At 45.6% G+C, this 23,788-nt stretch overlaps 1 protein-coding gene across 6 annotated transcripts in view; it reads left to right on the top strand.

Annotated features, from left to right (window-relative positions):
* Eefsec (eukaryotic elongation factor, selenocysteine-tRNA-specific) overlaps nt 1-23,788 on the top strand; it is a 189,219-nt gene that overhangs the window by 51,881 nt on the left and 113,550 nt on the right. For 5 of the 6 annotated variants that reach the window (NM_023060.3, XM_006506465.4, XM_030255538.1 and 2 more), the window contains exon 2: nt 18,261-18,468. The exons of the other annotated variant lie outside the window; for it this stretch is intronic. In NM_023060.3, coding sequence (NP_075547.1) covers nt 18,261-18,468 — 208 coding nt within the window. The remainder of the gene's footprint in view (nt 1-18,260; nt 18,469-23,788) is intronic. 6 annotated transcript variants of the gene reach the window in all.

Genomic DNA, 23,788 nt, shown 5'->3' with positions numbered 1-23,788 from the left:
AAGTAAAGTGCCTGGAGAATGAGAATGGGCAGCAGAGAGAGGGAAAAAAACAAAAAATAAAAAAAAACCAAAAAAACAAAAAAAACCCAAACCGCAGAGGCTTAAGTCCTCAGACTACTCTGCTGGGTCTGGCCCTGAAGCAGACATAGATTGTAAGGACTGCTCCAAAACAGCTGGTAACAGGACACCATGCTTTCAGTCTTTCTTTCTTCCTTGTTGCCAGAAAAATAATCAGCTCTGTATCTTAAGTGCTTGATGGAGTAGCCCAGACACAGCTGTAACTTAAAACAATTTTTGTTTCAGTTGTTTAAAATAAACAGATGCGCTGGAATTCAGTCCCAGTCCGGTGTCCGTACCTTTGAGTGGGTGGCCTCTGGATGCTGCTTCTTGCACCTTCATGCCATGCTGGCATGGGTTGTATTCTCTGGGACTTCCCGTGTGTGCTTTCAGAGGCCAGGGTGTGAACTGAAGTGGCCTTTGGGCTGCATTGTCACGGATCCCCTTCCTCCTTTCATCGTGCCGGGTGCTGTGCTGTACTAGTTCATAGCATGAGCAGGAAAAGGTCCAATCACCTGGAGCAGATGCTTACAGAGCCTCTGTATGAGGGCCGCTGCCTGTTGTCAGGAAGTATATAGCTGTGGGAAGAGATGCCAAGGAAGATGTAGAACAAGTTTCTCCCTGTCACCAGTGCCAGCCTACATGGTAGATGGGTTCATTCGTGGCACATGCTCTAGAGCACTGCATTGCTATCTTCCCTGTGATTCCTGGTCCAGCCAACTTCCTTTCCCTGGCACAGTGGTAGCCACCTCCCAAATAGTCTCCCTGCAACAGTCTTTTCTTCAATAACAATAACCCCACTACTCATGTGACAGACTACACATCAGCAAACTACAGATCATGCCATTCCTCCACCTAACGGCCTCGTTAGGAGTAACACAACCCATCTCATGCTGCTGCCAACCAGGCTCCATGTGACTGCTTCTTGCACCTTCATGCCATGCTGGCCTTCATGCCTGCCTCCCTGTTGCTATTTGAACACTGCCTTCTCATGGTGGCACTCTCTTATGTGACTGTTGCCCTCTCTGAGACGTCTTGCCTATCGTGGCCTTAGCTTGGCCCACTCTTCCTTTCCACCTTCCCACGGAGCCTCCTGCCATATGCTTTAGAACATCATCCCGCAACACCTGTTCTGTCCCATAATGCTGTTTTGCTTTCTGAATGGCTTTATGTAGAAAAACGGCTAGGCATAAATATTTGTTTTTTGTGTCATGAGGACAATTATATTTCCTTACAATAGTATCTGACACATAGAAGATACTTGAAAAACTTACTGTTTAATGAGTTAACATATCCTTGGAACCTAGCATTGTTCTGCTGTCTGAAGTCCTTTGTGAAAACACCCACTTTTACCTACAGTTGTGCCTGAGGAATGCAGTACTGCTGGCAAATAGCATGGGCAGCAGAAAGAATAAGTGGTGGTAAGAACAGTGGCAAGCAAGCTTGTTTTTATGATTGCAGAGGGGTCAGAACCCAGGTCCTGGCATATGCTGGCTACATGCTCCAGCAGTAGCTGCACTGCAGGGCTCCTGTGCACTTACTGTGGGGATGTTGCAATAAACATATCAATGTGGGGATGTTCTGATATGGCTCCTTGGGGTGTGTACCATATTTCCTTTTCTGCAGCTAAGGCACCTAAAGGACAGAGACATAACTAACTCTTAACAGAGTTAGAAGCTTTACAAGTACTAGACCTGGTGTTTGACCTCAGACATCCATGCTCCAGAAGGCTTTCATAAGGGATGATACCTCTGTTCCTTTCAGGGGATGTCAGGAGCTGAATGAATTAACATGGTCCATCTCTACAGGAAGATGTGGAGGAATAGCAGTTCCCAAACACAGAATCTTCTGTTAGAATATTTACTTGGCTATGAGGTCAGAGTTGTTACCAAGGATAATGTCTCAACAGCCGTAGGGAACATGAAATGCCAGGTGACAGGGCTCTGAGTGATGCAGGAGGTCTAGTGTAGCATGCATTCTTTCAGCAGGGTGTAGCTCACAAGCTTCTGCACCTCCTCTGAATGGCCACAGGCTCACTCTTTCTTTCCTTGCACAGCTTTGTGCTGTTCCTGCAGGGGCACCTCCCATTCAGACAGCAGCCTGCAGAGCGTTTTTACTGCACATTATTCTTTTTTGTTGTTGTTCATGTGCTTTCTTTTCTTTTTCCAGATAGAGCTTCTCTGTAGATCCCAGGAGCTTGCTGATCACTTGGCCAGCCTAACCAAAAGGGCAAGCTCTAAACTGAGGAGGATTCTCTGACATCAACCTTTGCTGTCCACAAAAGGACACCCGATGAGCAATCATTCACCAGGACACCACACACACACGCACGCACGCACGCACACACACACACACACACACACACACACACACACACACACGCATACACGTACACAGGCACGCACACATACACTCGCAAACTAGGGTGAACACAGTAACTTAAAACTATAAAACAGCAAGGAATGTTTAATTGTGATATGGAGCAAGGCCCCAGCACTGGGGTTACAGGTGTGTACTATGGGTGTGGCTTTTTCTTAGCTACTGAACCTGAACACAAGTCCTTGTGTCATGCAGCAAGCATTTTACACACCAGGTTGTCTCTCCAGCCTTGCCGCAGGGGTTTTTAATGCTCTTCTAGGGCCTGCTCTGAGGTTCTAACCACCTGCTTGATGTTACCAGACAAAGCAATATAGTGTTACTCCACTATGCACTGGGAAACTGGAAGATGGTGACATCTTGGGACATTTGTTTTAGCCAGCTGATGGTGGCTTTCAGTTAGGACTTGTAGTTCCTTCCAAAGGATTGAGTTTCCATCAGTGTTTGGATGAGAGTGGCATGATGGTGTGCCCCTCTTAGATGTATTGCATCTGCCTGGTGTTTAACCAAACCTTTTTCAGATTCCTGTTAAGCATGGTAGGCCATGGTAGCCTGGAGAAGCCTCATGCTCCAGGTACATTGACTTGCTATATAAAGTGAAGCAGTACTAAGGAAGGTGACACATGCAGCCAGACACTAATGAGGAAAGAATAACAGATCTACAGCTGTGCCCAAAATGTCACACTGGAGTCACAAGAATCACTTACTACTCTTAAATTATTATCTACTTATTGAAATTTTTAATTTTTTAAAAGAGAATTTTACACGAGTGCTGTCTTTATGTAATTTTTATACTTCCCTGTCTCCCTTCCAACACCTCCTTTCAAATTCATAACCTTTTTCTTTATTATTGTTACATATCTATGCATGTGTGTATCCATACAACCTGCTGAGTGCATTCAGTGTTGCTGTATCCTGTGGGGTTGGATAACCTACTGGGGGTTTGTTCCCAGCGAGGGCTGATTCTCCCTCACTGAGCAGCTCTTGGCTCGGCACCTGGAGCTCGTCCTCCATCTTTGCTGGTCTAGTGTTGAGATTTCATGGATTCAGCTTTCTTGTCAGACATAGAAGACATTATCTCTTAGTAGCTGTCCTAGTCCTCTGGCTCTCAGTCCTTCTGCCCCTCTTCCTTGTGGTTCCCGATTTTAGGTGTAGGATACAGATGTGTCAGTCAGTTGGGTTAGGCACCCTACAGTCAGTTGTTCTTTGCGCTTTGACCAGTTGTGGATTTCTGTAATGAGCTCTGCCTCCTGCAAAAAGAAACTTCTTGTGAAACTGTACTTGTCTGTGGATAGAAGGATAAGAATTGAGGATACAGTTAGGAATTAGGTTGTTTTAGGAAAGTGGCAGTAGGAGATCTTCCTCTAGGGTTCTTACCAGCCATGGGTGGTTAGCTAGGTTACAGTAGTAGGCATGAATTCCCTCCTACTGAGCAGGCCTTCAATTAGGTGGCTGTTGATGATCCCCAATATCAAAGTGCCACTGTTGCACTCTTGGGGCTCTCCTCCTGGGCTGCACGCTGTTGTGCCTTGTAGGTTTTACAGCTGGGCAGGACTATTGTTTTCTTATTTATTCCCTTGGCAGCTTGAATAGCACCTTCAGATACTCTTGAGAGCTAGTCTGTGGGAGAGGCTTCCAGGTAAGTTCTAGCTCTATTCTTGTAAATCCCATGTCCTAAGTATAGTTTCCTCAGCAATAGGTTCTTCATTTTTTTGGTCAGCAGCCAAGGGCAATGGCCATAACCTATATTGTTATGTTTGGAAGTCTCTTGGACTTTCATGACCAGCAAGGAGGTTTCCCTTGCTAAAATGTTTTCCTAGGACTTTCCTAGAACACCAAACATCCTGTGTTCCTCTGCCCTCTGTATAAATGTTGGTGAAAGTGTCAGGGAAGGAAGGAGTCCTCATTCACTGTTGGTGGAGTTGCAGACCAGGGATAGCCACCATGGGTATCAGTATGGAGAGGTCTCCAAAAGCTAAAAGTAGATCTGCCATATGAACCGACTGTACCACTCCTTGGCATATGCCCACAGGACTTGTCATCCTACTCTGCAGACCCTCCCTCAGCCATGTTCACTGCAAGTCTGTTCACAGTAGCTAGGAAGAGGAGGCAACCGAAATCTCTCCTTCAGCAGATGCATGGGTGGTGAAGATATGGTAAATATACACAGTGGCATTCTGTTTGGCTACACAGAAAAATAAATTAATGAAATTTGCAAGTAAATGGAGGGAAATAGAAAATATGAGTGAGGTAACCCAGACCCAGAAAGATAAACACTACGTGTTCCTTATTTGTGGATCTGAGCTCTGACTCTTCAGATGTGGCTACATATCCTATAGTAACCACAGAAACCAGAAAATAAAAAGGGACCTTGGCAAGGGGGTGGGGTGGTGCACTGGAGAGAGGGGTATGGTAGGACACAGGTACTGTGAAAGCAGAAATGGGAAAAGAGGGCCATAGCCTGGGAGGAAAGACAGGCTGCATGCTACCCTCTTCAGGGAGTTTCTGGGCTCAAGTGAGCCTCCTTCCTCAGCCTCTTGAGTATGTATCCCTCCTTCCCTCCCTCCTTTTTTCCTGCAGTATCTTAAAACATTTATGAGCCAGGAGTGGTGGCACACGCCTTTTATCTGAACATCCAGGAGGCAGAGGCAGACAGGTACTATGGGTATTTCTAGTTTCAGAGTGAGAGATGGGACTCCTACAAGAAACTAATGCAAGAAGCTGGTAGGGTGCTCAGCTCTTGGGCTCTGCAAGAAAATGGAGCTCTGCTTAGCCTGAGAGTGGAGCTCGTGGCTGTGAGAATCTTGCTGCCAGGGGTGTACTGAGACATTCCTTCATCTTAGAGGAAATGAAGGTTTTAGGAAGAGGTCAGGGGCCCAGAACCTTGACAAAACCAGAGTCCATACAGTGAGTGAGTCACATAAGAAGGACATCAGAACCAGTTGGCTAGAAGGGTCTAATAAATTGTGTCCCTCACAAGAACCGGCATTTTCTATTCCTTGGGTGGGCCACATGTGCTTTGCTCTTAGGAAGATTGGGAACAGCTGTCCTGAATCGTTGCTGTTGAGTCATATCTGGTCCATGGGCCAGCGGTTGGCGCCTCTGGTCATTCAGTCCCTTTTTAGCAAGACTCTTGGGGAAGTGCATGCTCAGCATCCTGTGTGGTGCTGGCAGCCTGGCTTCCGTGGCCTCCTGCTGTGGCCTTAGCCCAGAGCTGCCTCTCCTGGGCTTTTTAGCTCCTCTAGAAACTTTGGCACTTGCTTAGCATATCTTCAACTTTATTTTTCTCTGTTATTCCTCTGAGTTACAGCGTGTGTATGCATGTGCATGTGTCCCTACAGATTGTGCTCCTTGGGGACAGGAACAGTGTTGGACTCCTGAGTCCTGGAGTTCTATCCATGGAATACCTGAACAGGTGTTCAGATGGGAGAGGACCAGACTCATTTCAGTGCCTGGTACCAGGTGGAACTTGGGTAGCTAGTTTGCAGGTATTAGGGTGGGGCATCTTGGAGATGAACAGTGGGGAGGAGAGCCTCGATGGAGATGTTTCCCTGACACACTGACCTGTCCTGCCTACCACTTCCTCCAGGGGCCTCTGTGTCCTGGCAGGCCTCTCATTGATTTCATCCCTAAGTTGCTAACTGTTGGGCCCACAGGACATTGTGGACTCTGCAGCCCTTCACAGTGAGATGTGTTCCTGCTGCCCCTTCTGAAATGAGGCCTGCGGTGCCTCTTCAGTCCCCAGTCTCCATCCAAAAAAATGTCTAATTGTATCTTGAACTCATTTACATTGCTTGCTTCAATGGCCTCACTTGGCAGCTGAGGCCGTATGCTAATTCCATCCTTTTCATGAAGGAATTCTGCTGATTTTACTTGCTTTTTATGGTTGATCCTGTCCTTTCTTCTCCCCCTGTGCCCCCCCCCCCCTTTTTTTTTTTTGTCTGCGCTCTCCAGGCAGTTTTTCCAGCTGCTCTTTCACTGGCCCTGACAGCCTGTTACCTCTGGCTATGCTTCTCTATGGTAGAGCTCGGTCCTCAGTCCTGGCCTTTCTGCACTTCCAGCTTAAGGCTAGTGAAGACTGCCTTGCTGTGGCTTCTCTACAAAAAAGGACGGTTTCCTGTGGCCTGTGGCACACATCTTCCAGGACATGTGTGTGTCTGAGGCCGTTAGGAGGGTGCCACAGCAGCAAGAGCCTTGGGAAGGAGGGCCTGGCTTCTACACCAGGTGGGGCCTATAGTGAGGCCTAGAGCAGTCTCTGCTGCCCTGAGTTGAGCCTTTATCTGCTCATGGATAGATGAGGACCGATCCTCTTCATTCAGTTTGTTGAGTGTTTTCCAAGTAGAGAAGCCCTGGAATGGGATCTTCACTGGGCTGATCCTTACTTGACCTTGCACTTCAGGGGCACAGCTGTTCTCCTTTTGGTTTCTATACTCATACACCTTGTTTTGTTTGCAGTGCAGGGGATTGAAGCCAGGCCTTACATATGTTATGACACAACCACTGAGGAGTAAAAAAGGGTTTGACCATTGCGATGAGGGGAGGGGGGTGCTCTTTGTGTGGTCTCAGGCTATATAACAGTCTGTCAGGTGATATACAGCTAAATATGGAGACCACATTAGCAGGGCTGTGAAAAGTTGTGATGTTCTTGTGTTGAAATCTTCCCACCACACCTCTCTTAGAAGTTGTCCCTGCGTTGAGTAACATGTGACTAACCTCAAAGTGCTAGACCACTCTGGCCTTGTAATACTTTTCATTCACTTCATGTGTAAGTGTTGAATACCTACTGTGTGCAGGTGGTACAAGGGGAAAGAGCACGAGTCCCAGAAGCTGCAGAGGAGTGAGCAGTACAGCAGAACTGCCCAGGGGCATGATGGAGCTGAGGGAGGCTGATGTGAGAGGCACAGGTCAAGGTGCATGTTGGTGTTTCAAGAGTGAGTCTGGCACCAGAACTGGGGAGGGAAAGTAGTCAACTCTGGTAGCCCATTTGGAGGTCAAGGTGATACTCAAGTTTGTGGCCACTTTGAAATCAGAGCTCACCACCATGTTACCTTTAGTTGACCCTTCTTGGCAGCTTCCATCCTTGCCCTCTTCAAGCACTGAAGGGCTCCCAGGAGCAAGGGGGTTCCTGTGAGCCTGTATGCTGGTACTCAAGCTCCTTCTGACACAGTAGGTAAAGGAATGTGTTTGTTCTATTTCTTCCAATATGCCTTTCTAGAGAACATTCTCTTCAGAGAGCTCACACTGGGAGCTGCTGGCCAGACTTGGCCCATAGGCATGTTTGGTTTGGGCCATATAGTTTAAACATTTTTTTGAATTAGTTGTCAAAGTTTAAAATTTGGCAAATTTTATGTAATAGTCCAGATTTTTGGCTTCTCTTGAAAAGTGGGAAGATCTGGCAGCCCCAGGCCTGCATTCCTGCCTGTCTATGGTGGGCAGGAGCTGGAGAGACTGTCCCCTCTAGCAGGGCTCAGGAGTTTCCACTCCCTGTGGTCTTGCTCTTTGCTTCATCACCTACATGATGCTCCCACAGCCCCAGAGGTGTTGATGTTTTGAATTACTGTACCTTATGCACTCCATTCCAGAAATGTAGGGCATTAATCTGTGAGAATGGTCTCCTGTCCCAGGAAGTGGTTCTGGGCTTCAGACCCCAGGTGAGGGCTGCAAATTCATCTGGGAGCTTTACAGTGCCCAGCAGGTGGGAGAAGCTAATGTACAGACATGGAAAGGTTCTTTGACAGTGTCACTTAGTGCAGTTGGGGAACTGAAGTCCAGTGTGTCCCTGCGAAGCCTGTTCCACAATCCACTCTTACCTAACACAATGTCCCACAGGGCTGAGGTGTGCCTGGAACCGTAACGGTGGAAAGGCTCCCTGTGGGATGGATCACAGTTCTGTGTTGAGAGGAAGCGGCCCCATGGAATAGACCTCAGGCAGAGCTAAGTTAGGCCTAGTGCCCCACATTCAAGCTGTGGTTCGTGCTGCCTCCTGCCTCCCTCCTCCACATGACTGAGTACTTTCTATATGCTAAGCAAGTCCTGACTTTTCTAAGTCCACATTGCTGAGGCATGTCTGACACCATGTCCTGCCAAATTAAGGCCTCCATAGCTAGTAGATGGTTAGGAACGATGGGCTCTAATTGCTTATTTTCACAATGGAATTAACATGGGCAGACCCACACAGTTACCAACATTTTGAGAAAAATAATGACTTAGAAAATGAATCAGGTGTAATGGTATATATCTCAAGTCCCAACAACTCAGGAGGCTGAGGCAAGAGGATTGCTGGAAGCCAAGAATTCCCAACAAGTCTGGGTAACATAGTGAGATCTCGTCTCTAAAACAAGCAGAATGGTACTTCCCAGGTGTCTTGGTAGCTCTTACTCTCTCCTGTTTTGAGGGATAAGGTGCTCTCCTAAACCACATGCTGTTGCTGGGTGTATGACACGCTGATTTGCAGTGGCTGGAGCTGTGCTGGTTAGATGGATGCTGGCCAGAGAGCAAGGTATCTTGTGAAGGATCACCAATTGGGGACCATTGCAGGATTTAGACAGGAGTCCAAACTCTGCACTGTGGGGCATTCCCCCAGGTCCTGTTCATGACCCCAGGTAGAATGGCCTGTGGTGATGGATCAAAAATTTCAGAAATTCCTCATCCCTGTAATGTGCACTGGGCCCTGGTTGGCCAGTAAGCCTGTCTATTCATTAGTGTCAGGAAGGTGTCCAGGCTTCATGTTGGTACTGTCTGGTCCTCTGTGCCCACTTTATCCCAGAGCCATAGCACAAGGTCTGTGTTTGGACCTCAGACATCACCATGTGAAGTTTGCTCCAGCTGCTGACTCCAGCACCGTTCATAGTTGCATTCCCACATCCCCTTTCACTGATTGTCCAGAAGTTCTGCATCCATATTTGGAGATTCATCTGTGTTCCCCTTCCTCCCCCAGCCCCTCAAGGTGTCTGCCAAAAGTCTGTATAACTCATATCATCTCCCAAGCTGTTATAGTATATGAAGGCAGAGGATAACTTAGTTATTTTTGAATACAGATTCTTAGCAGAAGTAAGATGTGTGGTGGGGGAGTTTTTATACTCACTGCATGAAATAGACAATATTTCCTGAAACAGGAGATATGAACCTCAAAGAATTTAAAATAAAACATTCATTTTATTATTTTTTTAAAAGAAGGAAAACTGGGGGGGGGGGAAGTAGAATAGTCAGTCTTTTTATCCTAAGTACAGATGAAATTGATTAAACCTTAAAGACTGGCCTCCGCACACCCGGTTTATTAATTGAAGAATTTCCTCTTACCCAGAATGGGAAGTTCACATTAACATTGAGCTTGCCCTGAGTGCTGGTGACACTTGAGAACTGAACATTTTCCACAATCCTATTTTCTCTTCGGTGCTAGAGGAAATCCTAAAATGGCTAAAATGGGGGAGGGGCAGGGGGAGCAGAACCCATACTTTTAAGGAAGCCTTCTTTCATTTCCTTGTAAAGCATGAAATCAAATTATAGCTCGTGGTCCAGAATTATTTTATTTCTACATTTCAAATTCCATTTTCTGCTCCTTCTCGCTGCTCTTGAACAGGGGCTGCACTGTTGTACAAAGTCAGCTGAAGAGATTACCCCAGATAGACTGTGACACAGTAGCTTAAGGAAGCAAGCAGCCAGGCTCCCCTGCTGGGTCAGGAGCCAGGCCCCATGAACCCTCCTGCATCCGGAAGGTCCATGGCGTCACCGCTCCTGTCCAGGGAGCCTCTGCTCTGTGTGCAGACCCTGGCTGTACCCCTAACTCTTGAGAAAGAGCAGCATGTGCAGTTTTCAGAGCTTCCCAAGTGCTAATGGTAGGAGGTGGCCCAAGGTGAGGCTGGTACTGGCGTTCTGCTGGCTTCTGGGGGCTAAAGAAATGTCTGTTGTAGACTGCAGACAAGCTGTGTCTGCATTTATCTATCAGGGTTTATTGACTCATGAAAGAAGAAATGGGAGGCATAATGGACCCTCACCTAAGATTCCAGCTGTTCCTCCCAGCTGTTATATGCAGCTCTCTCCCTAGTGTGTTGAGGCATTCGAGTCACTTGCTAGTCAGAGGCTGGAAGAGGTTAACTGAAGGGGCTCCACCTATGTCTTATAGGGAAGCAGTCATCAACACTGGGTGGGTGACAACTTCTCAGTGCAGCTACTTTGGGGTCACCAGCACTTCATCCAGTAATCTCTCATTCATGCTTTCTAAGTAAAGTCAATAAACTCATTGGTTTCCCAGGGGACTTTGGAATCATACTTTGAGTTGTTGTTATTGAGGCTGGGTAGATGTGGATTATGTCTCTGCCTGGAACTCTCCCAGCCCTTCAGCTCTTGGTCAGTAGTGCAATTTCCTCATCTGTAAATGGGGTGAGTCAGTGCCAGGCACTGTTAATTCTGTCTTGGGTCCTTTTACTATGGTCTGTATTACATTGTTAATCCAATAGGTAAAACATGTTTTTTGTTTGTTTGTTTGGGTGTTTTGTTTTGTGTGTGTGTGTGTGTGTGTGTGTGTGTGTGTGTGTGTGTGTGTGTTTGTTTTTTCAAGATAGGGTTTCTCTGTGTAGCCCTGGCTGTCCTGGAACTCACTCTGTAGACCAGGCTGGCCTTGAACTCAGAAATCCACCTGTCTCTGCCTCCCAAGTGCTGGGATTAAAGGCATGCACCATCACTGCCTGGCAAAACATGGGATTTGAGTGTGGTTTTACTGATTTTTCCCCCCCTGGTAGTTCTAGGATATCTTCTTTTATGTGTGGGCTGTCTGTGTTTATTTTCTTTCCTCCTCAATCTCACTTCACCTCCTTCCTCCTCGAACCTATGAGCTTCCTCTCTTCTGTCTTTGCTCAAAAAATGGGTACTGGACAAGTCCCTTCCATTGACCTGCTGTGTATCCAAGCCACCTGTCCTAGCATAGTTCTGAGCTTGCCTGTCCTGTGTTCTTGCCCAGCTAGAAATCCATTTGCTGAGTTAGGTGTTTGCTTTCTACTTTGCATCTCTGGATCGTGATGGGATGGAATCCTGTTGTTTTGGCCGTGCAGGTGTGCCAAGCTCTTACCATAGACTAGAACTGTGGGAGTGCTCAGTCAGCTGCTAGCTGTTGACCTCTCTGGCACCGTCCATTAAGTTGTTGGTGTTCTTATGATTAGTTTAAACTTCAATCCATTTGAAGCATTAAGGTTAGTAGTTTAGTGTGATTGTTAGGACTTTCTTCAGCCTTTAGATTTGTCTTTAATTTTTTTCATGCAGAAATGTTTGAGTTTATGTTGACAAGTTTATCGACTTCCTGTTTTCACCTCTGAGCTATGTACCCTACTAGGGTATGTTTTACCTTAAAGTTATATTTGCTTCCCTATGCCTTGTCTTCCAGTACTTTTGTGTCTTTATGTTTGTGTGTGTGTTTGTTTTGAGACAGAGTCTATGTATCCCTGGCTGGCCTCAAACTCATAGCAATCTATCTGCCTCTGACTCCCACGTGCTGTTACTGAAAGTATGTGCCACCATCCCTGGCTGAAATATTTTATTAAATTACACTTATTTATTCTGTGTTTCTGTGTATATGCTTGTGTATATCATGACAGGTAGGCATGTGTTCGGAGAACAGCTTGCAGAAGTTTGTTCTTTTCTTCCCGCTGTGTGGGTTCTGGGAATTGTCTTAGTGGCAAGTGCCTTTATCCATTGAACCATCTTGCCTGCCCTTATGTTTGAAACTTTGATTAATTTGGAATCATGGTGTAAAGTATAAACTGGAGATCACATTTTATTTTTACCAAGATGCTGTCTGTTGCCCCTAGGTCACAGTCGAGAGGCTGTCCTGATTTGTAGATAAAGAGCTTGGCGAACGGCGGCGGCTACTCACTTGTGGCATCTCAGCCTATAACACTGGGCATTGTGTGCATGCCCTCAGCTCTGGACCTTTCAGCCAATCCCCAGCCTCTTTCTCTTTTGGCATTTTTTGCTCTTGATTGGAGTCCAACTCCTGCTTTTCTTGTCCATCCTGTTGAAAATTTCCCTTGATCTCTTACACGGCCTCCCTTTGTTGTTCCCTCTGTACCTCCTCTGCAGACATGGCTGGCATTGTTCTTCTGCGTATGTCCTTAGGTGGTGATGACTGCAATGGTCTCAGATGGCACGTGTGTCCCAGAGAACATTGGCAGATTGTCTTCACTTGAGTCTGCTCTCCTTCCTTTGCCAACTGCTGGACCTTGCTTACCTGCTCTTTGGGATGTCTCCAGGTTCCTAGAGGTCTCAGGAATGTGGGATTCTGGCGAACAGGTAGCTGGCGATAGGAAAAGGGAAAAAAAAAACTTGAAGTCAGACAACAGTTGGCTCTAGTGTCTCTTTGGCTTTGATGACTGTGCAGGTTGGTCATCAGGTTTGTCCCTAGGAAGTAGAAGAGCCTCTACCACATGGAGCTGAGGTGAGGATCAGGGCTAACTGGGAAGTCACAAGTTCAAACTTGATAGAAGCCAACACTGGTGTAAATCCAGGGCAGGGGGTCATTGGAATGGTCTGCATAGGGTGTAGCTCAGAATTCATCTTTGTTCTCAGGGATCCTCTCTTTAGCTGTGTTAGATATAAGTCCAATCTTACCACATGTGCTAATTTGTAAAGGTTTTATGTGGACTTGTTGAATGGTTGGTGTTGACCACATATCCTTACCTTATAACACGGTGCAGGCTAAATGAGTTTTGTTCCAAGTCCAGGCTCAGCTCTATCTGGTTTATCCTAATAGTGGCTGCTGTTTTGGGACTTTTGGCTGACTGGGCAGCCCACAAATCCCACTGGACCTGGGTTGGCTCTACTCCTACCTTGGTATTCTGGGTATGGACATCTGGACCATGTCCTTCTGAACCACTTGATCCACTTACTTGGTCTTCAACCTCAAGAACAAGAGACCTTACTGCTGCTTTTGTCTCAAGTTCTGGGTGATGGGGAGATGTCACTATCACCTACTCAGCCTTTTCCACAGAGTTCTCCACCCAGGATTTGGCTCAGATGTTTGGAAGACCCCCACCTTTGTAGGTCAGTTGATAGAATAAGGATTCCCATCCAAGTGCCAGATACAGTGCTTCATGGGATATTCTAGTGGAGCAATGTCAGTGGACTGAGCTTCATTCCCTTAAAATCTTTGCTCCTTGACCTTGACAAGATTGTCAACCTTTCTGAGCCTTACTTTTCATCTGAGGTCAACCTGTTTATCTCAGGACGGGCAGCAGCTAAACCTAAAGGAACATAGACCTCCACAGCACATGTAACAATAGCAGCTGTGAAAATAGAAACAGTGATGGCTGCAGACATCCTGGAGGGCTGTTATGGCCAGGTTCCATCCTAACCTAGGTGCTGTCATCATTTCCCTCCTCCAGAGCAGAGAGCTGTGGTGCTGGTTCCCAGAGCCCAAGTCAGGCAGCCCAGAACTATGTATAACTCCAGCTTCAGAGGATCAGATGCCTGTGGCTCTGCAAGACACACACACACACACACACACACACACACACACACACACACACGGTGGGGGAGAGATAAAAAAAATCTTTTAAAAAATAGGATAAGTTATCACTGCAGCTTCACATAGATGACAACAGTATATTTACAGTATGACTGGGTACCTAAAAAGTCAACAGCTGAAAACAAATTTTTTATTATTTTAAATTTAATATTATTTCCTCTTCTTAGAATGCTGATCCTTTTGATTTTAAAAAAAATACAATTTTACAGATTCTAAAATGTTTAGTTTTTTATGTAATTTTCTTCAGCCAAAACAATTTTTTCTGAACAGTTTTTTCCTTCAATCCCTGAAAGAAAATTATATCTCACAGATAATTCAGACTTTGTTAAATGCTGACCTTTGTAAGTTTTTCATTATTTTTATTTTTGAAATGATTAAGATATGTAATCTACAGAATTGAAGATTGTAATTTTTTAAAGTAGGGAGAAACTTTAACCCTGTCATAATTGCTCTGCAAACCTTTCAAGGGTTCTGTGGTCGGGGTGGCTGATGAAAAGCCCTGATAGATGCCTAAGTATAGAGGGTCCCTTGTAAGACTTGGGTTTTTGTCTTATTTCCCACCCACTCACTCACTCTGTCCCTCTAGTTTCAGGGTGATTTTTTTACCCTGGGTTCGTGGGAATTGGGAAGGACACTGTCTGATTCATTCCATGAACATACTAGGGAGTTTGAAAAGGCAAGACAGGCAGGCTAGTTGTATCACTTCCTGTTGGCTGATCAAATGTCTGATGAAGAAATGGGAGGAACTAGGAGCTGCTGCTGGACACTGGGTATTTGCCTGGAGCTGACCCCAGTTTCCAGCAGTGCCCTTGTTCTCAGTGCGACAGTCAAGTGGCCCTGACCTCTGCTTTCCTTAGAAGTTCCCGGTGCTGGCCATGCTGCTGAGAATCTCCTGGAACAGAGCTGTGTGCTTGCTGCAACAAAGGCCACTTGTGGATGCCAGATAAGACTGCAGATGAAGCCTTGCTGGCTCCTGTGCTTGGGTACTGGCTACACCAAACACCTGGGTGTGGTGGTCAGTTTCTTTTTTCCATCCTCAAGATGGATGAGGGAGGGACTGCTGTGTGGAGCTCATGAGCTAGCTAGAGCTCATGAGCTAGCCTCTCCAGCAACCAGGCAAGTAAGGCTTTGTGGATAGTTTTATGTACTGATAGAAAATTGGATTTTGAGAAAAAGAACAGAGGAGGCGGGAAAGCTAACATTGCTTAGTTCACCCCAACAAGGGCTTCATAGTAGGGTCTTGTGCTTTACACAGAGACTGAGAGACCAAGCTTCAGGTGAGAACTCAGCCTGGGGTCAGGCTGAGTGACCAGGACCATGGGCAGTAAGGCACAGGTGAGCATCAAAATAGGGTGCCTTGGTCTAACTGGAGCCTGGGTGGGAACTAAGGACAGGGATTTGTTGGGCTTATCAGGTTCCCACGGAGACAGGCAGGCTGTACAGCACAGCCTGGTGAGAGTTCAGGTACAGGCATTCAAATCTCTGCTCTGATGCATTTACTGTGTAACACAGACACTCATTTTGTGCCTATACAGTTCTGTTTTCTCATTTGTGAAGTCCTTGTGGGACTGATGTTCTGAGAACCTGGAGAGTTGCAATTGGTCCGGCATCAATGTTCTGCTCTGAGTCTGTGCAGACAGGTGCCCAGGCCATGACCCACATCCTCTTTATGGTTTGCCCACACACTTTAGTTCCTCTAGTGGCTGAAGAGCCAACCACATGATCTTGGAACCAAGCCCAAGGCTTACTATATGTGGGAACACTTGTGGGTGGCTAGATGCATCTTATTGGTGAGATGGGCACAGACTTATCTCATGGGAGACAAGAACACATACAACTAGGGGCAAGGTTTGTGTAGCCCATGGTGGCAGGCCATGGTAAAGCTACCACTGGTTAAGGAGAAGGAAGACCACATTGATGAGTTTGTGTGTTTAGGGGGCAATGGGATCTTTAATAGAAAAGCAACTCTGCCAGGTCTGTGTTTCATTCTTTAACTTAAGTTCTTATAATATTACTAGATCTTAATGGAGTCCTTACACTCCTATTTGAAATGGAAAGGGATAGAGTGTGTGTGTGTGTGTGTGTGTGTGTGTGTGTGTGTGTGTGTGTGTGTTTCACTCCTGCCACTCTTTCTCACTCTTTTTTTTTAACATTCCCTTGGATATTTCATGTGTGAAAGCAAATGCTCATTCATCTGCAGGCACACACTGGCATAGTTAGAACACATCTTATTCTGCCCTGTGCTCTTCTCCCCCCTGCAGACTATTTTATAGTAGTACAAAGATCTTTTATTCTTGTCAATGGTTGTGCACTATTCTATTGCATGGTATACCTACCTATTTTAAGCTTGTTCCCTACATTCACATGGCCTCCAACCTCAGTAACAATAGATGTGTTGCAAGTGTGTCCTATGTGTTTATGAACTTGGCTGGATCAAAGATTATATGCATTTTCTTTTCTTTTCATTTTATTATATATATATTAGTGTTTTGCCTGCATGCATGTCTGTACACTATGAATAAAATACCCTTGAAGTCCAGAAGGGGACATCAGATCCCATGGAACTTGAGTTAGAAGACAGTTGTGAGCCACCACTTGGTTGCTGGGACTCAAACCTTGGTCCGCAGCAAGAACAGATAGTATTATTAACTGCTGGGTAATCTCTCCAGCTCCAATTACATATATTTTGGTACTTGTCTCCAGGATGTTTTCATATCAGTTTAAAGGTCTCTGGCACTGTGGATCAGTTATGTATGTTTAGTAAGTTCTTCTGGATGTTCTAAAGTTCTTAGGGATGGATTGTGGAAAGCCAGTCTGAGGCAGTGTCCCTAGATAACAACTGACTAGAATTGGGATGGAGATGGTTACCAGAGGCAAGTTGGTATCCATTGCATAGTGGGGCCTTTTGCTTCCATTCTGTGAAAAGGGTTGTGGTAATATGTTCTGTTCATAGAAATGGGAGAGGCAGTGTCTCTCACACAGCAGTAGAGGGATCTGGAACACTGCTTACCAACCAGTGAATTAATCAAGGACATGTCTCATTTGATGCTGCTGTGTACACCTGTACTTCCAGCTGTATTGTATTCTTACCTGACCATGCAAGATAGAAGAGGAGGCTGGCAAAAGAGGACATCTTGGCCATGTCAGGCCTGCCTACAGTCAAACACACTGCTGTTCCTTGGGGCCAGGGCTTTAGCTAGTACTAAGTAGGAGTCCTCTGAGAGCAGCAGGCCAATTACTTTAGCTGTTCTCTTTAGTGCCAGGCAGCCATGTGACCTTGAGCATGTACTGGTGTGTTTTGCACCTGAAACAGTATAATGAAGATTAAGCATTGCTGGTGTGGTAACCAGGGACAGAAGACCTTTTCCTTTCCTGGCACCCTTCTGCCCCAGCAGTAGGTGGGGCTGATCATCAGACTCACTTTCAGAGCAAGCTTCTTCAGACTTGCTAGAGATCATAGTGTGGTCCTGAAAAGTCCCTATGAGGAGGTCTTGTAAACTGAGGATATAATTACCATCATTTCAGAGAGGGATGTGTCTCTTTTCTTGCTTTCTCTAACTTACACCTTTTCTCTTTCTTCTAAATTATTGAAAATGCCTCCAACTTACCTTATAGCATGCATGGTCACTCTGCTTCAAAACATAGTAGCTGGCACTCTCCTATCACTGACACCTCTGTCATATGAGCACCTCCTATTGTCCAGCTCAGACATGCTGTAAGTATATACACAGCCAGCCGTGCATATAGCACTTCTGGGTGATCCAACCTTCTAGAAAGAACAGAAGTGCCATAACCGGGGTGTAGGACCAAAGGTAATGATGGTGAGCATCAGGCTGTGAAGCAATTGTAGGCAACCCAATACTGTGGGGAAAAGCACTCTGAATGACCCTCTTATCCCTCTATACATTGATGGGGGCCCTGTACTTTTAAGCCTTGCTGTCTTTCTCAGTAAGGGCAGGTAGCTAGGTATTGGAGTCTTTCCTGCTCAACATCCCTCTTGTTGAGTGAAATGAAAATGAGAGCAGTGGTCCAACAGGGAGGTGGAGAGCTCTTGAGCCAGGCATTCCTTATCCAAACTCAGCCCTGCTGTGTACAGCCATGGGGTCCTGAGAAGGCCTTCAGCTTCCTTGCCACTCCTGATGCTCATTTGGTTGGATGAGGTTATGCCAGGTATAACTTGGACTGGCCAGGAAGTATCAGCCATTCCTCCCCATCTACCCACTATTGCAGTGCTTTTCTGGGACTAGGATGGTGGCTTCCTATGAGTCTCACTAGCCAACTCTTCTCCTAACCTTACCTTTTATTGCCCCAGGTGCCCAGATCATTGATTTGATGATGCTCGTGATTGATGTGACCAAGGGAATGCAGACACAGTCCGCAGAGTGCCTTGTGATTGGCCAGATCGCCTGCCAGAAGCTGGTTGTGGTGCTGAACAAAATAGACCTGTTAGCAGAAGGGAAGAGACAGGCAGCGATTGACAAAATGACCAAGAAAATGCAGAAGACTCTTGAGAACACCAAGTAGGTTTGCTAATGAGAGCTCATGTGTAAGGTCTGGGCAGGCAGGTCAGCCTCCCATCCTGGTAAGTGGAGTATGCCTATTCACACAGCTGCTGCTGCACTAAGCAAGACTAACATGCTTTTAAGATCCCAGAAAGCACTGCAGCATAAGGAAATGGGGTGCCCTTACTTGTGGGAGAAGCACAGGTGGAGGCTGGCCTCCTCTGGTGAGCAGTCTTAAACCTGTCATTTCTGAGCTCTGGGAAATGTTCCTATGTATGTACTAAGAGCCAGTTACAAGGCTATACTTTAGACCTCAGATGTGCGCCCAGCTTTCTAGCTCTTGGAACCGAGGGCATGGGTCCCATGCTGTGTTGCTCCATGAGAACTCAGGCCTCAGTGCTAGAGCCTGGGGATCATGTTCTCCAACTACCTGCTTTGTGATGCCTCCATTGTCAACTAGGACAAAAATCGAAGAGTCTTGTCAGCTCTGCTGGCAGCCAGTCGGGGGCTGGGGGTGGGAGAGATATCATGTAAACTGAGGATATAATTACCATTCATTTCAGAGAGGGATGTGTTTCTTTTCTTGCTTTCTCTAACTTACACCTTTTCTCTTTCTTCTAAATTATTGAAAATGCCTCCAACTTCCCTTACAGCGTGCATGGTCACTCTGTAACCATCACTGGCTACAGGGGAAAAGCAAGCCTGGTTGGCAGAATCAGGCCCATGAGAAAAAGAGGAGGTGGGCCAATGGTTGTGGGGTTTTCCAAGGGAATAAAAGGCTGTGTGTGGTTGAGGGTCAAGTAAGAGGGAGGAGATAAGACTGTAAGAAGGTATAGAAAACCTCAGTTGCCTCTTTGCAGTTGGGGTAGCAAAGTATCAGAGCTATGGGCAACATTAGGAAGTAAGAGTTAGAGGCCACAGGGCTCAAGGGGCCACAGAATTCTGATGTGGCCAAGAAAATGAGTTAGTCACTTTGCTGAGCACACAGAGCTGGCGTGCCTTGTTGTTTGATGTCTCTCTCTCTCTCTCTCTCTCTCTCTCCCTCCCTCCCTCCCTCTCTCTGGCCACTCCTTTCGGTCAGTTCTGAAGATCTGTCACTGGGAGACAGGGCTTGCTCCTCTGTGCTATGCTGCCTGAGACAATATCTTCTTCCTGTGCCTCTCCTTCTCCAGCCTGTGGAGGGCAAGCAAGTGGAGAATGTTTTTGTTTCCCTGTCATAAAGATTGATATGCCTTCCCATTTATGATTTTTTTCCTATCCAACACCTGCAGCTCTCTCTCAGAATGCTCAAGTTGGTTAAATTAAAGCTTCAGCCCTGTGAATGGGCCATATATGTCATAAAAGATTTCCTTGCTCTGCCTTTTGTTAGCAAAATTCATCAATCTGATAAAATCGACACATTTAGATAAGTGTTGCATAAGAATTCAGACTTCGTTATTCCTAACGGAAGTGGATATGAGACTGTAAAAAGGAAGATAAAAATTATATCTTCTTTTTAGAGAGTTATTGATCTTCCTACCATTTGATTTACTTGTCAGAAAGGGGCGAGCACATTTTTGGAGACTCGCGTAAACCCCAACAGCGCCAGCTCACTTGCTTCATGGATAGGGACTTTAGGAGTCCAAGGGCACTTCTAAAACACTTGCAGCTCTGACCAATCACAGGGAGGGGAGAGTGCTCCTTGTTTTTAAGTCATCTTTCCTATTTTAATGTATTGGCTGGAGGCCAAATTATGAACTTTACCACACTGAAAGAGGAAATTGTCCTCAGAGAGGTATCTGAGCCCTTTCTCTCCTCCCATACCCAGCGGCCCGGCAGCAGAGGGCAGGGCTGTTGCTTGTGGGTGGCGTCCTGGGGCCCTGTGCCCAGACTGAGTATTAAGAGCTCTGCTGCATCATTTTCAGTGTCGATTCCTTCCGTTTGCTGTCCTTGTTAACTAAATTCGAGGAACAAAAATGTGGAATGGTGGACCCCAACATAGTCAAAACCTGAAAAATGTTTAAGACAAACTTATTTTTCTCTACTTGAAGTTTCAATTTTAATAGAAGATATTGAAAATAGAGAAAAGTAGTTAAAAGGCAGGACTACCTAATGATTTTTTAAAAAAAAATAGCAGCTGCTGACCTTCGAGCTTGTGATCTCCTATCTTTTTAGATGTATAGCACTTCTCTAATACTCATTGATCCCAGCACTTTGGAGGCCGAGGCAGGGGATTTAGAGTTTGAGTTCAGCTGGGATCACAGGTATGTGATACCTGTACTCTTCCAAGTTCTTTTGTTTTGTTGTTTTTTTTTTTTTTTTTCTAAGTTGTGGCAGAATACACTTGACTACTGTTTTACCATCTATAGGTGAATAATCCGATGAGTTGATGCATTCAGCATGCGTACATCCACCCAGACCTTTCTATAATCCTTGTCAACTTCTCCCGGGTGGTAACTCTCCTGTCCCCTGCACAGTCTCTTCTGTTTTCTGTCTTCATGTTTTGCCTGACCCGTAGTCATGTATGGGTTTCATAGAGCATTTGAGTTTTGTCTGTGTTACAGCTTTATCAGAATACTGTTGCCAAGACTTAGCCTGCTTTGTTATATTTGTGCCATGTGTTTATCTCCGTCTCCCCCCTTTTCCCCCCCGCCATTGATGGGCTGTGGGCTACTCTCAGCTGTTGGAATGATGAACTGCTTATGAACTCTGATTTCAGTCCTTCTGGAGCTATGTACCCTAGTACTAGGAGTTGGGGCAGGCTTGTTCGGGAGTCTGTATCTATCCTTTCTGAGGCACTTCTGAAATGCCCCCATAGTAGCTATACCATTCACACTCCCAGCAGCCATATGTGAGGGCTCTGGGGTGTTCATAGTCTCTCAACACTTGCTGTTTTGTGATAAAATGCCAGAACAAAGGCACCTTATGGAAGGAAGAATTTATTTTGGCTTACTGTTCCAGAAGGATAAGAGGAATCCATCATGTCAGGGAGGCCTGGCGGCAGAGGTAGGAAGTTGAGAGCTCATGTCCTCAAATGCAGGAGCTGGAAGCAGAAAGTGTGAACAGAAGGGGCACAAGGCATTGATTCTCAAAGCCAAGCCCAGTGATGTGCTTCCTCCAGCATGGTTGTACTATCTAAGCCTTGCCAGACTGTGCCATCAACTAGGGACCAACAAAGCAAAATATCTAAGCCTATGGGGGAAATTCTCATTCAATCCACTGCAACTCTAGTCCATTCATGTAGATTCCTCGTATGGGAGTTCCTCACCTCTTTAACAGCTAGCTTTGAGGTGTGTTTCAGAGTCAGGAAACAGAATCCCCATAGCTCTGACCCTTTTTGAAACTGTTCTGGCTGGCTGAAACTTGTACACTTCTGTATGAATTAAAGGATCTGCTTTTCCTTGCCTCTGAAAAGGCTGCTAAAGTTTTCATAGGGATCTGAAGGTAACACTGGCGCATTTGATTCCTGTGATAGTTTGTATATTCTTGGGCCAGGGAGTGACACCATCTGGAGGTGTGCCCTTGTTGGAATAGGTGTGACCTGGTTGGAATGGGTATGTCACTGTGGGTGTGGGCTTAAGATCCTCACCCTAGTTGCTTAGAAGTCAGTCTTCCATTAGCAGCCTTTGGATGAAGATGTAGAACTCTCAGCTCTGCCTGTGCCATGCCTGCCTGGATACTGCCATGCTCCCACCTTGATGATAATGGACTGAACCTCTGAACCTGTAAGCCAGCCCCAATGAAATGTTGTTTTTTATAAGACTTGCCTTGGTCATTGTGTCTGTTCACAGCAGTAAAACCCTAACTAAGACAATTCCTAAACAGTATTCTCTCCCAATCCACAAACACTGAATGTCTCCCCATCTGTCTAGATCAGTGGTCCTCAATCTGTGGGTTGTGACCCCTTAGGAGGGGGCCCAATGACCCTTTCATAGGGGTCATATCAGGTGTGTGCAGATCAGCTATATTTACATTATGATAACAGTAGCAAAATTATAGTCTGAAATAGCAACAAAATAACTTTATGGTGAGGGATCAGCACTAAATGAGGAACTCCATTGAAGAGCCACACCACTAGGATGCTTGAGAACCACTAGTCTAGAGCTTTGATTTCTTTCCTCAGTGTTTCATAACTTTTATTGTTCAGGTCCCTCTCGGAGCTGGATTTATCACTGTTTAATTTTGCAGAGGTTTTTGCAAATGTAGACACTTTTAGTTTCACTTGGGTTGTTATCTCTAAAATATGAAAACAACTCATTTTTGTGTGTCAATGTTATATGAATTCAATTCCTTTAAAATAACAATTGTAATCATGCCTCTTTTTTGTTTGTTTTTTTCTCTTTCTTTTTCTCTTTCTTCAGTTTTTTGAGACAGGGTTTCTCTGTCTAGCCCTGGCTGTCCTGGAACTCACTCAGTAGACCAGGCTGACCTCGAACTCAGAAATCCACCCGCCTCTGCCTCCCAAGTGCTGGGATTAAAGGCGTGTGCCATCACTGCCCAGCATGTTTGTTTGTTTGTTGGTTGGTTGGTTGGTTGGTTGGTTTTTCAAGACGGGATTTCTCTGTGTAACCCCAGCTGTCCTGGAACTCACTCTGTAGATAGAGCAGGCCAACCACCACACCTGGCTGTCATGGCATATTTTTAATGTTGGTTTCTGTGTTTATTACTGTTTTACCTAGCAGGTTCTTAAGTAACTAGCACTCTGTTCTCACCCTGTAGACGGGGCTCAGTTTTTCTTTTTGTACCCAGGTGAACCTGAACTGAGCATTGACTTTATCTCTGCAGTTATTCCCTTGTGGTAGACTCTCAGCTGTGAGAGCATGGAAGCAAAAGCCACGAACGCTTAAGCCCTTTGTGAACATTTGAACATTTTCCATATTACACGGGTCTCTGCAGCCGCGTTTGGCTATGTGTATAAGATGGATCTGAGACTTAGGATGGAGGTAGTGTTTCACTCTGGTTTTAGTCTGCAGGTGACTACTGAGGGAGTTAACAGTAAGCAGTTGGACGTCTGTGATTTTCACATGTGTGCCTTGTCTCTTCACCTCTTGGCATTTTAACCTTTCCTTTTGCTTTTCAGGAGTGTTGATGTCAGTGAGGACCTTGCTAACCCTTTGCCCATCACACTTGCTGCAAACGAGGCTGCAGCATTTGTTCTAACCATTTCAGTTGCTTTTGTTTCAGCATCTCAAGTTTCTAATTTTCGTGTAGTCAAACTCTTTGATTGTTTTTCTTCGTGATTTCTTTATCTTTGAAAGCATTTAAAATTACTCTTGCATAAACATTTATCAATGTTAACAGAAATCAGAATAGAAGATAAAAATATACTCACAATCTCCCCAGTGCAGCAAATTAAAAT

Source organism: Mus musculus, chromosome 6 (assembly GCF_000001635.26).
Source record: "Mus musculus strain C57BL/6J chromosome 6, GRCm38.p6 C57BL/6J".
NCBI lineage: Eukaryota > Metazoa > Chordata > Mammalia > Rodentia > Muridae > Mus > Mus musculus.
Note: the sequence above shows the minus strand (reverse complement) of the source record. Positions and strands in the feature narration are given on the sequence as shown.